The sequence below is a fragment of the Canis aureus genome, chromosome 19 (assembly GCF_053574225.1).
Source record: "Canis aureus isolate CA01 chromosome 19, VMU_Caureus_v.1.0, whole genome shotgun sequence".
In the NCBI taxonomy this organism is placed as follows: domain Eukaryota; kingdom Metazoa; phylum Chordata; class Mammalia; order Carnivora; family Canidae; genus Canis; species Canis aureus.
Window position 1 is genome coordinate 43,743,328 of NC_135629.1, and position 15,966 is coordinate 43,759,293.

Here is a 15,966-nt window from a genome sequence, read left to right on the forward strand (position 1 = left end):
GGAATGACTTTGCCAGGGCTGCTCTGTAGGGCATTTTGGATTTTTTCGTCCTTGATTACTCTTCTTACTAGCACAGCTTTGGGGGATATTTCCATCCATCTCCACAGCTTTGAAGGCCGACGGAACTCGGCCCCGTAACCTACTTGCTGTGCAGTCATGGGCTAGTTACCTAACCTCTCTGAGCTTTAGCTTCCGCTGCTGCCTTTAGGGGAGCAGTAATAGATTTTGACCACAAGAGGCAGCTTGGTGTAGCAGACAGGTGATGGCTTCTTATCAGCGCCCCGGGGACCTGGACCAGGTTTCTTTTCTTTTCTTTTCTTTTTTAAGATTTTATTTATTTATTCATGAGAGACACAGAGACAGAGAGGCAGAGACACAGGCAGAGGGAGAAGCAGGCTCCTTGCAGGGAGCCCGACGTGGGACTCGATCCTGAGTCCCCAGGATCAGGCCCCGGCTGAAGGCGGCGCTAAACCGCTGAGCCACCCAGGGCTGCCCTGCACCAGGTTTCTTAACCTGTTTGAATCTTGGCTTCCTTGTGTGTAAAATGGGAGTGTCATGCTCCCTCCCGTAGCCGTGGTGCTAGCACAGGAAGCCTGCGAGCAGAGGGCCCTGGCGTAGTGGCTGCCACCTTCCCGGTTCACAGTTGAGGGGAAGAGACTCGCCCAAGGCCTCTCCCTGCTGAGGTGGCACCCTCCCCTGAGGCTGTCCTGGTGACCCGCGCCAGCGTGCTCTGTCCAGGAGGGGGCGCTGCTCGGTCAGGAACCAGCTGCAGCAGCTCTGCTCCCATCCAGCTCATCCTCGGGCCCTCCCCACACCTGTCAGCGGATGGGCAGGGTTGGCCCTGTTTGCAGGGGAGGAACCTCAGGCTTCCCGGGGGTGAGACTCCGCAGCAGACAGGTTCCAGGGCAGGTCCTGGAATCCGTTTAAGAAAAATCAGGGTGCCCCTTTGGAATCTACCAGCAGGCCCCAGATATCCACTGAAAAGAGGGACAGCCGGGAGGGCTGGAAGTTTCTAATGATGGCTGTGCTTCCCACCCCTGGGCGCGTGGAGCACCTCGGGCCGGCCTTCACCTCCAACAGCCCTATGGGTACGTGCCAGCCCCACACAGGCAGGGATTGTCATCCCTGTGGTTTACTTCTGTGTCCCCGGGGCCAAGAACCATGCTAGGCACACAGTCAGGGCTCATACTGTGTGAGCTGCACATCCAGGTTTCCACCACAATTAAGCCTGTCTGTCAAGGTAACCCAGGGGTTGGCCTCCCAGGAGCCTCCAGGGCTTCCGGCCACCTCTGAGCCACAGATGACCTGGCCAGCGGACTCAGGGCCCTATCTGCATTTGGATCTTAGGATAAAATTACCCCTCACGGTAGAAGAGATCGCCAACTTTGGGGAGAGCAACAGGGAGCTGTTTGTGCGGTCCAGTACCTACAGCCTCATCCCTATCACCGTGGCTGAGGCAGGCCTCACCATCAGCTGGGTCTTCTCCTCCGACCCTAAGAGTATCTCCTTCAGTGTGGTCTTCCAGGAGGCAGAGGACACACCGTTGGATCAGTGTAAGGTAAGGACGGCTCCTACGCTTGCTCATACAGCAGGGTGCTCGGGCGGACCTCTCCTACTGCGGGGCTGTAGCCACCCCACCTTCTGCTGGGCAGGACTCACCTGGAATGTTTGGGCTGCAGCTGTGACAGGGACACAGAGGAAGGCAGGTGGGAAAGCCCTCTGGGCTGCATCCCATGCAGCAGCCGAAGCACCTGGTCTTGGCCAGCTTGGGGAGGGAGGGACCTGCAGGCTAGAGAGGTCTGAAGGTGCCTGAAGGTTGCTCCTGGGTCAGACAGCTTCCCTCTGACCTTGGGACAGATCACTAGAGAATACAGATTTGGGATCCCTTTTTTAACAGCCTTGGAGAACCCGAACAGGAGAGCCCGAACAGGTCACCATTAGAAGGGTTATGAGCTTGGGGTGTTTGGCGTCTCACCTCAGAGACCTCAGTAGACATACCTAGACATTGTGTCACTTGGGTGGTGGGGCTTGAAGTCTTGGTGGCATATCTCAGTTCATAAGCGTGGGATGCTGATGATGGCCTGGACCATGGGTCCCAATCTTGGCTACACATTAGAAATGCCCACCTCCGAGGCCATGCCACACTGCTCAATCAGAAGCCCTGGGGCTGGGACACAGGCATCCCAGGTAAGTCCAGTGAGTGACTAAGGTTGAGAGCCATGGGCCTGGCTCATGGGGTTGGAAACCAGAGAAGATAAGATGGGGTGGGATCCAGAGCCCGGGAGAGAAAGTCGAGCAGGATTCGGTGGGAGGCTGACTCAGCATGAGGGAAGGGGGAGCTGGTTTGGGTAGAAACTCAAGCCCCATTTGAATCATTGTGGGTGGGGGGAGTGGAAAGGATAGACAGGAGCTTAGAGTGGACCTCAGGCTGCTGCCCCATGCAGAAACCTTCATGCTCCAGAGATGGCAGGAAGCAAGGTGGGGGAGAGCAATTTGAAGTCATGTAGAAGGAGAGTCTTGTGCGGTCTGTGTGCAAATATCCCTGAGTCCCTCCTGCATGTGGGCTGCTGGCTGCAGGGGGCTCTCAGTGAGGGCCGGGATGGACGGCGGGGAGCTGGCTAGCTCTCCTGCCATCTCTGCCCCATTGGTACTGCTCACTGCTATAGAGACTGCTTTGTCATTTTTGTCCTCTTCAAATTCACTCCTAAAATTGAATTCTAACCTCCTTGAGGTGGCCTTGTTTTGTGGAGTTTCGTGTTTATTCTTATTTAGAAATCACTCCACCCCCCCTTCCCTTTGGGGGCGGAGCTCATGGCCACACCACATACCCAGCTTGGAGCCCTTCCTTCCTGAGGTTCCAACTCTGCCCCCAGGAGGTCCTGGGCTTGCGGTGTGGGAGCAGGTGCAGACACAGCCCCCGCCAGCTGCATGGAGGGAGGGTGACGTGGGCCAGGCCTCAGTCCTCCTTTGCAGATGAGGTAACCGTAACCTGTGTGCTTGTCAGCCCCACACTGACCAGGACCTTGCCGCCAGCCCCCTGGCTGTTCATCCTCATAGGCCCAAGGCCTACCAAGTAACAGCACCACTTCCTCCCACATTAGACACCAGTGGGTGTCAGTGGCAGGGAGGGGGAACTAAATCCCGTGTCCAGGCCTTTGCCGTGCCTGCTGCTCACATGTGGCCAAGCCGTGGGCCTCGCCTTTCTCGGTCACTCACCCACCAAATCCTCACAGCCCTGGGTTCTCCTCCATGTGGTTCCTCCCAGGATTCAGGGCTCTAGCTTGGAGACCTGGAGGAGGAGCCTTCCTCATCTGCAGCTTCCAGGTGGTCTCTGGGGCTCAGAACTACCAGTGTGTTTCTCAGAGGGGACGCCAGGGGGCAGAAAGAGCCCATTTGCGGGGGGCAAGCAAGAAGGGGGATCAGGTGCCCTCAGCCTTCATAAGCCCAGCATCACCAGCCACCATGGAGTGGGTGTTATTTCTGCCAGAATGTCTCCTGGACAGACATCAGCCTAGGAACCTATTCCCAGATGCGCATCCTCCGCATCTGTCTGGGGGCCTTCCCTGTGGGATCCCCTGACCTGCCTGAGCCTTACAGGAAACCATGTACAGAACTGATTGAAGCACTCGGGTGTGATTATGGAGGTGTAGATACAAGGGACTTAGAGTCTGCTCACAGCCATCTGCTGAGCCTCTGCTAAACCCTGGGCTCTGTTGTTTGCATCAGAGCTAGAGAGAGAAGGGACAACGTGGGATCCACCCTTGAGGAGATCCACCCTCTAGTGAACAGATAACCACGATTCCAGATAGAGAGTGTCGTGCTGGGGGAGGGGAGGCACCTGGGGGACAGCCATCAGGGGAGGAGCCTTGGGCCAAACCAGGAGACACCCCGGGTAGAGGAGCCACACTGAAAAGGCCAGCCCCATTTCTGGAGGCACCCAGCAGATATTTCCCCGCCCCCAGTGCTGCCTCCTCTCCAGAGGGCTTCCTTCCAGAGGTCAAGGTTGTGTCTCAACACTGAGATTAGAGATTGTGACTTTGGGAAGATGCTTGACTGAAGAAACTGTCCATCAGAGTCTTGAGGCTGCCCATGGGCGTCTGCTGTCCTGAAGCCTGGGGATGGAGCAGGGAACAGGACCCAGGCCCTGCCCTCTCTCTGGGCAACGGACCCCTGTTTGGCCAGAGAAACTGGACAGCCTGCCTGGGGCCATTGGGAATCAGAGGAAGAACCAGGACTGGGAGCAAGAACCCTTGACTCGGTGTTTGTTAGACAGCGTTATTGAGATATAATTCATATGCCAGATAATCGACCCACTTAAGATACACAGTGCATTCACAGCGTTGTGTAACTGTTGCCACTCTAATTTGAGATCATTTTCATCATCCCCAAAAGAAACTGTACCCACTAGCAGTCACTTTCCAACCTTCACCCCCAGCAACCACCAACCTGTTTGTCTATGTAGCCTTTTATGACTCACTTCTTCCACTGAGCCTAGAACCCTTGCTTTGTACAGAGCCCAGGGCCATGGGAGCCCATCTGAATATCAATAAAACCATTTTGGACTGTCTTGCTGACACATGACATGAATCAGGGCACCGCCATACGGGCACTGGAGGCTGGGGGGAGGCGCTCCCAGAGCCCACCCAGCAGAGACCTGCCTCAGGTTTATTCCAGAGACCCCCATCATCTTCCCACCACCTCATCTGTGTGAGCTTTGGCACCTGAGAAAAATCTCATAGATTTTGACCCTGGTGGGAAAAGCAGAGCTGAGATGAATGAAAGGTCTGTGGTGCAGAATGTTTTAAGGAAATGAAGCATATTGTTTTAAACGTACTTTCCTCAGAAGACACCCTAACAAGCTCTCTGTTGTTGCTCTGCAATCAAGGTAGTAAACGCTGAGGTTGAGGTGTGGGGTGCCCAGACACCCTTGTATAAACAGCCAGCCTTCCTATCTAGTGGCTCCTTAGAGTGCTAGCTGGAGTGTCCAGGGTCAGAATTCTTAGGTTACAGATCATGGAAGCAAACCCAAACTCTCAACCTCCCAGAATTCCCAGTCCCCAGTGGAATTTGAATACACTAGAACATTAGTGGAATTTAATGAGACCACCTGCAGAAGTGGCTACCCCAAGTCCTACCCACAGTAAGCTCCCCATGTATTTTTTTCCCCTCCAAGCTTGTTTTGGGCTCTACTCCCTCACCACCACCAGCTCCCAACAAGAGCACATGTACGGTGGTGTCAGGAACGTGCTGTGCATGCTCTCTCCCATGCCTGTGGGGTCTCCGTCTGATTTTTTATTTCTCTTTGATCCATGTGCTATTTAAAACTGTTGCTTAGTTTACAAATATCTTTATTTTCCAGAGACCAATTATTTCTAATTTCATTCCCTTGTAGTCAGAAAACAGACTGTGTAACTTGAATCCTTTTAAATATGAGGTGGGCTTTTTTTTTTTCTTTTCCAATGGCCTAGAAGGTGGCCTACCCAGGTGTCCCCAGTACACTCAAAAAGAAGGTGTGTCCTGCTGTAGTCAGGTGGAGTGTTCCATAAATGTCAGTTGGATTGAGTCCATTGATACTATTCTTCAAGTCTTCCATCTCCTTATTGAGCTCCTGTCTGTTATTCCATCAGTCATTGAGGGGTATTGAAATATCCAACTGTTAATTATGAATTTACCGATTTCTCCTTGTAGTTCTACTACTTCTTGCTTTGTGTGTTTGAAGCTCTCATTAGGGACATAAATGTGAAGGACTGGTCCATCCATCTTGATCCATTAACATCCCTGTCATTATGAAGTTATCCCTGGCCACATCCTTTGGTACCAAATCTATTTTGTCTGATATTAATATAGTCAATCCAGCTCTCTTTTGATTAGTGCTACCCCAACATATCTTTTTATGTGCTTTGACTTTTAACCTATTTGTATCTTTATATTTAAATTGTTGTTTCTTATGGGGTTGGGTTGGGTCAACCTGATAATCTTTGCCTTTTACTTGGGATGTTTAGACTATTTATATTTAATGTACTTAGTAATCAGCTTCGGCTTGAGTCTGTCATCGTACTGTTTGTTTTCTGTTGATCCCATCTATCTGTTGCTCCTTTCTCCTTTCAAAGTGGTGAGCTGGGGCAGCTGCAGGCCTCACCTTGTTCTCTCAAAGATCACTGTCCTCCATTGCCTGATGTCCAGTGTCTTGTGTATTTTGTCTATTCTTGGTTATCTCTTGAGAGATCAAATCTTAGCTCTTCTCCCATGTCTTTGAATATGTTTTCCCTTCTCCCTGGGACAGCCAGAGCTCCCTCCAACTACCTAACTTGTCCAGGCTCAGCGTAGCCTCCTCCAGGATGCCCCCCCCCCCCCACTACCGCACAGCTGCAATGGGCAGCCCTCCTGGTTCTCCCCTCATGACATGCTCACTGTTATAACTGAATGTTTCCTTATCTGCTGTCTCTGTTAAACCACAAGATCTTTGAGGGCAGAACGTTGTGGAAACTTACTTTACTTTGGGAACTCTGGCCAACACGTAGGGTTTCAAGAAATGTGCCTTGGTATTCAAGTGTAAGTTGAAAAACCCATCACATTTTTATGAGCATTTTGGATTCAGTCCTTTTGTACAGGGCAAAAAATGTTTCAAGGGAATGAACAACTGAATTTCACAAAGCTATATTTCTGAGAGTGGAGCTAGCACTTAATTTTGCAAAGAATAAAAATGCTCACTTGTGGGGAAGCTTGCCACATTAGGAGCTTGAATCAACGAGGTGTTAACTGTGGTCTCTAAAGCCTCTGGTCTGTGTGACCACTTATGTGTAGTCAGTCCTGCGTGAATGGCCTAAGGGTGCTTTCTGAGACAAAACCCACTGGGGTGTTTATCACCTCTAAAATCTTTTAAAATCTTGGTTGGCTCTGTCTTATTTTCCTATGTCCTCATTTCCTATCATATGCTCTACTGACTGAGTCAGCCAGGTACCCCTCCATATCTTTGGTTTTAAACTTTCCCTCATGGGAAAGGTTGGCCATCCAAAGACCCTTCCCCCAAACACCTCCTGGCACTGTTCAGCACGCACCTGTCCTCAGATTTACCCCCAACACCGAGGCCCTTAGAACCTGCCCTGGAGAAAGCAAATATTTCCTGGGGCTCATTTCTCATTCCTGGGGAAGGCAGAAGGTAAATAGGAGGCTGAGGATTAGGCCCAGAAAGTTGAGAGGGTCCTGGGGCCATGGAGACATATGGGGTGCAGTAGGACAGGCAGCCTGCTAGGGCCAAGTGAGAAGCGATTGGAGGAGCTGGGCCTGTTCAAGCCAGAGGGCAAAGCTCAGCAGCTCCACAAAGTGCTTGAGGGATGGGAGTGGGCAGGGGCTTGGGGCTTGGCCTATCCCGTGAAACACCCCTCACCCAGGACAGCACTAGGTCCCACAGGAGCCCGCCAAACACAAAGATTTCACCTAGAATAAGCCCCCGCTTCCAGACCAGAAAAAGGCCTGCTCCTCCAGATGGTGGAACATTTCAGCTATGGTCAGAGGAAGCTGGGGACCACTCCTTTGGGGCCTGACTGGCTCATGATTCTGGGTAAAATGCATGTCCACAGCCTCCTCCCGAACCACAGGTTATCAACAAATGCAGGGCATGTGGAAGACTCCCCCCAACTCCTGGGGCTGATCCCAGACACACACATCTCACAGCCTTGCTCAACTGTCACCTCAGACAGGGCACCTAGCCTCCCTGGGCCTAGTTCCCTCCCCAGAATAAAAGGTCTGCTTGGAGGCACCATAGGGCATCTCGGCTTCTGTGACACTTTTTCTGATCTTCTCTTCCTCCTAGGTCCTTATCCCCACAACCCGATGCAGCTCCCACAAGGAGAACATTCAGGGCCAGCTCAAGGTCCGCACACCAGGCATCTACATGCTCATCTTCGACAACACCTTTTCCAGGTAGGTGTTTCCACCTTACTCATCAGCATCTTGGAGAATTCACCTGCCACCTGGCTGTAAGAACAGAAGTGAACATTTAAAAGAGACTATTTAATCATCAGTAATTGATTATTAATAGTTTTTTTTAATCTTAGACTCCTATACTGTGGTGGTCTAGTGTCTATTATAGATTTTATAAAATACAGGCTAGTACTTAACAGAGACTTAGCATATGTCAGGTGAGTTCTCTGCCCTCCACTCTTACTGATTCATTTAAGCCCCATGGCACACCCATGTCATAGGAACTGCCTTTCTCCTCGTGGCACTGCTAAAGGACTGAGGACTGGGGTGGGGTAGGAGAGGGGGTGGGTAACACACTCCCAGGTCACACAGCTGGTGGTGGTAGAGCCAGGTTGGAACCCAGGGGGCCTGCCTCCAGGCTCCAGGCAGAGCCCTCCTGCCTCTCAGATGTCCAGGCTCCCACTGTCTGGCCCAAAGGAGGGCCTCAGTAGAAACAGAGGAAGGAAGGGAAGAAGGGAGGAAGGGAGGGAAGGAGGGAAGAAGGGGGGGAGGGAGGGGGAAATGAAGGCAAGGACCAGCTGTTGAGGGGGAGCCCTGGGGCCTTCTTGTCATGGCAGTGGGAACAGTGTGGTCTTGGGAAGCACTGCATCACAGCACCAGATGTAGATCCAGGAGTGAAGGGCTAGGGAAGCAGGAAGTTGGAAGTGTAGGGAGACAAGCTGGAAGGCAGCCGGTGAAGGAGCTGGGGAGAGGAACACATCGGTTGAGATCTGCCATGAACCAGGGCCCTCATTTCTTGAAGGCACAGAACAGGGGTGGTTAAGGTTGCTGGGACCCATCCCTTTTGTGTCTTCTGGCTTCAGCATAAGCCCTTTGTTGGGGCCACCTTTTTTAGGAGACCTGCCTGACCAGCACCCAACTACATCCTCTGTGAGTGGGGCCCTGAGCTAGGGGCCACATACATCCCCCCACACAGGGACCCTTCCCAGCCCACTTGGCTTTTAGCAGAATAACTAGAAAGCTGTGCCATCCCCGCCCCTCACCATATCCAGGCCTTCAACCCCCAGGGACTGTGACCAAAGACATCCACCAAAGGAGGAGCTAAGAGAAGGAACTTCCCACCTCTCCTCGTCTCCTGCCCCTCCCCTACACGCCCTCATGAGCACAAATATACCTTGAATTAGCAGGACTCATGGGCACAGGCCCAGCATGTCCAAAGATCTGCCTTCAGAGCTCCAAGTGGCTGTGAGCCCCGTATCCTCTGCAGAAGCAGTGAGCCTTATCACCACCTCATTGAGATTCCCTACAAGTTTTCGGAGGGGCCAAGGAGACGCCATTGAGGACAGAAGGCAGTCCCCATGCCCCGACCAGACTCCTAGTTCTCACTGAAGACAGCCAGAGTCCTGTGACCAACCCCAGCCTTATTCTGTGCCAGAGATTTCTAAACTGTGGGTGGCAGAATGGATTTCAGTGCTCCAGTGGGAGCCTCCCCAGAAACCTCTCCTCAGAGTCTACTCCCTGCACTGCCCCCCTGAAGCCCCCACATCCCCCAGCAGCTTCAGAGCAGCAGGGGCCGGGGTGTTGGTGTATCAAGCCCCAGGGAAGTCGGTGCTGACATCCCAGGACCCCTGTACCCTTGCCTGGGTAGAGCTCTGCTGGACAGGCAGGAAACAAGGTGAGGGACCTAGGCCTCTGCCCTCCCAGAGGCCCCCCCCCTCCGCCAGCCCACATGCATGCAGCCCCCACGGAAGCCCCAGCAGGCACCGCTGCCCTGCCCTTGGGCTTTGGGCGCTCTGAGTGATACCCTCCTTTCCCACTTCTGTTTCCTCAGGTTTGTCTCCAAGAAAGTGTTTTATCACTTGACAGTTGACAGGCCTGTGATCTACGATGGAAGTGATTTCCCGTAGCCTCAAGCACCTGGATTCTAGATTCTAATAGTTTCACTTTATGCACAGGAAACACTACTCTTGCTCACCTGTCACATAAAGCACTAAAAAAAAAAAAAAAAAAAAGGCGGGGGCCAACCGCTCCAAATCTAACCAGTGTGTGACTCTGGGAGACAGGCCTCCGGCCGCCCCTCAGAGCTGCATTGTCTGGAGCGCTGTGTACTTAGCACTACGCACAGTCACTCTTAGCCTCCATGGCTTTTAAGGGCTCAAGCAATGTTTCCAGTGATTAGGGATCCACCTGTCCTCACATCCAAAGGGACATTCTGCCAAAGGTTTAAACACTCAGGAGACCTTCAGCCTCTCCTGGAGCCACAGCTGGCTCCCTGCCTCCCGAGGAGAGTTGCCCAGGCCAGATCAGGGATCCCAACTTCTGCTCCCGGAGAGAAGCGCCCCACTCTGCCCAGCGGGGGACAGGCATCCTACGTGACCATGAGCCGGGATGTCCCGGCCAGACCCTGTGAGTCCTCAGGCTGCGAGGCCTCTCACAGGGCCATCGTGACAGTCAGGGCACCCTGGGGTGGACTGGGGAGCCTCCTGAAGCCCCAGTCAGCCTCTTGCCATTAGGCCTCTGTCCCTTCCTGCCCCCATTAATTTGGGGCTGCTCCAAAACTCGGCAGTTTTGGAGGGGCCACTAGCTGCACTTTCTTCCTGGCCCTTCTGGGAAGGTCTGCCCTCATGCAAAGCCCTTCACTCAGGCAGGCCCCTCAGTAGTTCAAAACATGGCCCTAGAAATCAGAACTAAAGACTGCCGGGGAAACCAACGCCACACACAGAGGACGTGTCCTGCAGTGGCTGTCTCCACACTGAGGCTGAAGCCCCCGCTGGCTCGCGGCGCCGCCCTCAGCACAGGCAGTGCTGTGCGCTGGCCCTTAGGACTCACTCCTCAGCTGATGGGCTGTCTCTGTATAAGAGCCTCTGCCTCATCCGCAGACGTGTTTACTAATGATCATAATCAGGGTAAGAACCACTTTCAGAAACTTCAGCCTTCTTATCAAAAGTCTTTGGTAACTCAGGTGCAACAGGCATAATTCATGAATCTGTTTTGAGTTCCCTCCTCGGCCCTACTCCCCATTGGTCTGTTCCCCAGCACCCCATGTGCCCACTTCCTGTGGCTCAGCCCACCCCTAAGAACCAGGAGCCATCTCCCCTTGAGGGCCGATGAATCCCGCTTCCCTTTGCTGGCCTCTTTGGGCCTTGTTCACGGAGGCTGGAGCCTGAAGTCAGGGCTTAGACACTTTCACAGGCAAGCAGGCCATCTGACAACGCAGACCGCTTTGGCCAGGTGAGACGCACCAGGCAGAGTGTCTGGGGATCTGAGTGCTGGGCCCAGCCTGTCCCCCAGCTGGTCTGGTGACCAGTCAAGTCACACCACACGGATGCTTCATCCTGTCACCCGCAGGCTTGGTCAGGCTGGTACTGAGAGCCTGAGCACAGGTCAGGGCACCCAGGCCAGGTCCAGTGCAGACCCCTCCGGCCACCACCCAGCAGAGGGGACTCGTGCAGCAGGGGGAGGGGGAAATAACCTCCGTGATGGACTCAGAACTTTCACTCAGATAGGGGACTTGGCCACTTGCAGTTCATTTTAGGCAGGGCAGCGGGCAGAGTGGTGAATTTTCCCAAGAGATTAACCCAGAGAGAAGCCGAACCTGTCCTGCTCTTTCCTTGGAGCAGCCGCTGCCTCTAGCAGAAAGCCACCAGGCGCCCTAGCATCTCCCAGTGGCCAAGGCCTTGACCGTGCTCAGCAGCCAGACTCCCAGAGACTCTCCCTAGCCTCACACTTGTCCTCACAGGTGTGCTACAGGGCAGCGGATTGTTCCAGAGCAAGTTGTCCTGCCTTTGAACCCACCCTCTCCCCTGGAAAGGGTCATCGGAATTAGTGGTCTGCCACAAGAAAGAAACTAACAAAAGAACCCAAAGCAGTCTGGAGTCTTGTTTCGAGTACTTTCCCAGGATGCTATGGAGACTGGCCAGCTGATGGTGTCGCCACCATCCTGTGCAGCTAACAGCTCCTGTGTTTCCTGTGAAAGGCCTGGAAAATTCCATCCAACCCCCCCCCCCCCCCCCCCTTGTGAACCTCTGTCACTCAGCCGGCAGGGGACCAACTACACCTTAAAGACGACATGGTTCTCACGAAGCCAGCCCTGCTGTAGGAGAGCAGGGGCCCCTTGTGGTGTGCACCCTCTGGGGCATTGACCATAGTAGTTCAGAGGACCTGCTCTCCCCCAGCGGCCATGTCCTGATGCCGTCGCCTATTTATTTTCATGCTGGACAGACTTTTCCTTCATTATTTTGCCGTGTGAGCTCGAGTTTGCTGTGCATTATGCAACTAGAGAACATGGTGGCGTATTTCAGTGTGGCTTGTATGAATAGCTTTATTCCTATTTTAAAGAGGTTCCCGACTTTACTGAGGTTTTGGGGGTTGAGGTACTTTTAAAAAATGCAGATGACAATGAAGAGCAACTATTGAAAGTGGTAGCCCCAGCCGGTAGACTGACACTAGAAATCATCAATGGGACCCCAGATCACTATTCAGCACAAAACAAAACAAGACGAAAACCCGGCAGCCCCTGGATGGCCCAGCTCTCTGAATAACAGCCACTTGCTCTGTAGTACCGATCCCGCTACCTTGTTCGTCTCTGCCTCAGAAGCCACTAAGCAACCTTGCCGAGAATTCAGCCTCTCAGACATGCTCACTTGCAGCAAGGAAGGGCGTCAGGATAAATCGTGGCATCCACGGTGCACTTGTGGCCGGAGTCCGCTGGACTCCAGGTCAACCAGACCAAGAAGGAATCTGGAACTGAAAAACCCCACCGGGTCTGTAAAGTAGAAAAAAACCACATAATATAACTGAAAAATCAAGGGAATGGTTTTTCTGAAATTTTTCAGTTATCCACTCCCTGTTCCTCCCCCCAAGGTGGTTAAGCCATTCTAGACTCAAATGAAAGGAAATCCCCATTTGGAGGTGAAATCCCAGAATTTGTGCTTTACAGGCCACTGGTTAGATGTCTGCCCATTTTTAAAGTTTTTTAGGAGTTCCATTTTTTAAAGTTCGCCTTTATAACTACATGTAAGACCCCCATTCCTGGCTCCAAGGGACTGAGAGTGAAAGCAGAGAGAAGCTGTCTGTGATTCCGAGAACCAGCGGTCACCCTTACAGAGACCAGTGAGCCAGCCAGCCGTGTTTACAAAACACAGAGCGAAAGGCATTGCTTAGAGGAAACCTGGAGTTTTTCTCATTGCGTTGTGATTCTTCCAAGGAGATAGGGAATTCTTAATTAATAATGCCTTTTCCCCCATAATTGCTTTTTAAAGATAATAAAGTCTATCTTTAGATTTCAGTAGACATCGCCAATGAACAGGCTTCCTTAGAACCTCATAATGAGTGTTATCCAGAGATGCTTCTGCCTCTGGGGGCTGCAGAGCAACATCCATGCCTCCGTTGAGCAGCTCCAAATCAGAATTGCATTTTGATTGACAAATCCTCAATTCTCGAGGCCTTATGGGGTAGTGGGTCTGGGAACCCATTGCATTCTTACCTGCCAAAGAATTACCCAGAAGCACATCCAATGCCAACACCCCACCTGCGCAGTAGGGGTGAGAAACTTTTATATCTCAAATGTATCCCTTTATAGCATCTGCTGCACCATTGGGAATGGTTTTATTTTTAACCTCAGGATTTAAATAAAGCAAACACTATGACATGGGGGGAGTAGCCTTGTCTTTCATTCTCCTGGGACATAAGGCCCATTGATGAAGTTACCCAGATCAGACTCATAGTTGAGTTGCCCTACCAGGAGACGGCCTCAACTGGTACACTCCGGATTTTCAAAAGGGTTCACACCAGCAGATACCCTGAGAGGTTGCCATGTGGCCTGGTATCCAGACACTTTCCCATCTACCCTGAGGTCAGTACTCAGACCTGCTGGAGCCAAGGTATCATTCCAAGCTACCCCCTCTACCACATGAGCTGCCTGGCTCTCTTGGGCTACTCGGAGACACTGCAAGGAAAGAGCACACCTGCTGACCTACCAGAACAGCAGGGTCAGGGGGGACGGTCATGGATGCCCTGAAACCGTGATCAGTGGAGCTGTGGTACAAAGCTGGGCAAGACCATCAGGCCAAGGCAGCTGGCAGAGGAAGAAGTCGCATTCCACTGCTATTTAGCTGCTGGCACTGGGTCAGCAATGACCGGACATGGACCTGGAGGGGATGTGACCCAGACACTCCTGGACCGCTCAGATCGAGCTCGGGCTGGACGGTCCATCCACACTCGCCCCACACCCCACATGACAAGGGCTCCTACCTTCGGGTGCCTCGAACCTCACAGAACACCCCGAGCCCCCCTTCCCTCCATCTCCCTTCCTTCCTCCTCCAACTGTCCCCCTGTTCCCAAATTCTCATGCGGCCTCTTCTTGAATATGTTATAGGGGAATAAGTTGTACTTTCTGTAACCATAGCCATGCTCTCCCTCAAGGTCAAGGACTGTATTTCCTTCTTCATCTCCCTCTTTTCCCTCAACCGCACTGTGTCAAGCACCATGGCAGATGCAAAAGTGCTCAACACATATGAGATCAAAGAGGATACTGGTCAGTCCCCATGCCTGGTCAGCTAGAAGGCCATCAACAATCCCATTGGCCAGCTTGGCCAGGGGCAGAAGCTCCTGAGATTCCTTTTTTTTTTTTTTAAGTTTTTTTTTTAAATTTATTTATTTATGATAGTCACAGAGAGAGAGAGAGGCAGAGACACAGGCAGAGGGAGAAACAGGCTCCATGCACTGGGAGCCCGACGTGGGATTCGATCCCAGGTCTCCAGGATCGCGCCCGGGGCCAAAGGCAGGCGCCAAACTGCTGCGCCACCCAGGGATCCCCAGCTCCTGAGATTCCTATGGCAGAGAAGAGCAAAGAGCAACCCTGCAGGAGGAGGTGTGGGGAGCATGGAAGTGAGCTGGTCTCGATCCTGCTCCCCTTGCATCCCCATCTTGTACTAATGATGCCCTCAAGTCAAGCCTCTTACTGTCCAGTTGAAGTTATGGAAGATTGGTTTCTCCAAGTGCCCAAAGCAATGCAGCAGGAGCTCTTTGGTAAGAGAACAGTCCTTCCAGAGACTTGGTGGCCACATGGGCTGGGAGCTGGAATGAGAACCAACTGAGACACAGAGCTGTGTATGTGACACTGGAGGCTGGGATCCAGGGGCCTTCATGTCAAAATCCCCATTGCACCCCCACCCTACTCGCTAAAGCACGGAGTAACTCAAGGTGACCAAAGTCTGGTCCAGGTTCTCCAAGCCCTACATTCAATTCCAAGAACCCGAGCCCAGCTTGGTGTCTGCAGGTTCTGTGTGGCACTTGGAGGTGCCCTGCCTCTCCTGGCCATGTTCCCCGGAGGTGCTGGAGGATGTAGAGGTTCCCCCAGGGGACTCAGAAGGAAACTCTCGGCAGGTCAGCCCTTTCGGTTTGAAGATGCGTGGGAAAAATCTGGTGAGAGGATCTTGCCACCCACACCCCTCTGAAAAGCAAATAGATTGGTGAAACCTGTCACCCAAGATGAGCAAATGGACTTTTTTTGAGAGAGCAGTTGACGCTTAAGCCATCAGAAACCAGGGGGAGAGCATAGCTATTATGAAAGCCATTCAAAGTGGGTTAGGGTTGACAGAAAGGTCAGCCTTCTACATTTCCCACACCTGTGGTTTCTAGAGGATGGTGAAGGCGAGCACAAGTGTGATCGCCAACCTCTGGTCTTTGATGTCTGTCCCCCGTCCCTCCCCCATCCTCTGCCCTCTGGGGGAGGAGGGGACCTGGTGTGGCTTCCTCACACTTTCTGGCACGGATGGACTATGGTTGTCTCCAACGAGGCTCCCCCACCTGAAACCTGGAATGAACAGTCTTCTTAGCTAAAAAAATGAACAAAGTGAGACAGGTATCGCCAAACCTGACACACGTGAGTGTCCCTGCCAAAAGGAAGGCCTCAGTGCCAGGCCAGGGTTGGCTTTGGGCCTGGGACTCCCTAGAATTGTCAAAGAGAAGGCAATGTTTGGTCATGGGGTAGGGAGCCTCCCCAGCTTTCCACTCCCAAGGAGCCCTCCGAGCCTCAAGGAG

The 15,966-nt window shown here is 52.7% G+C and overlaps 1 protein-coding gene across 4 annotated transcripts in view; it reads left to right on the top strand.

The window, feature by feature from the left end:
* FYCO1 (FYVE and coiled-coil domain autophagy adaptor 1) overlaps nt 1-13,576 on the top strand; it is a 73,733-nt gene extending 60,157 nt beyond the window's left edge. For all 4 annotated transcript variants that reach the window (XM_077859177.1, XM_077859178.1, XM_077859180.1 and 1 more), the window contains exons 16-18: nt 1,348-1,558; nt 7,814-7,923; nt 9,755-13,576. In XM_077859177.1, coding sequence (XP_077715303.1) covers nt 1,348-1,558; nt 7,814-7,923; nt 9,755-9,830 — 397 coding nt within the window. In that variant the 3' untranslated portion in view covers nt 9,831-13,576. The remainder of the gene's footprint in view (nt 1-1,347; nt 1,559-7,813; nt 7,924-9,754) is intronic.
* Nucleotides 13,577-15,966: the final 2,390 nt, after the last annotated feature.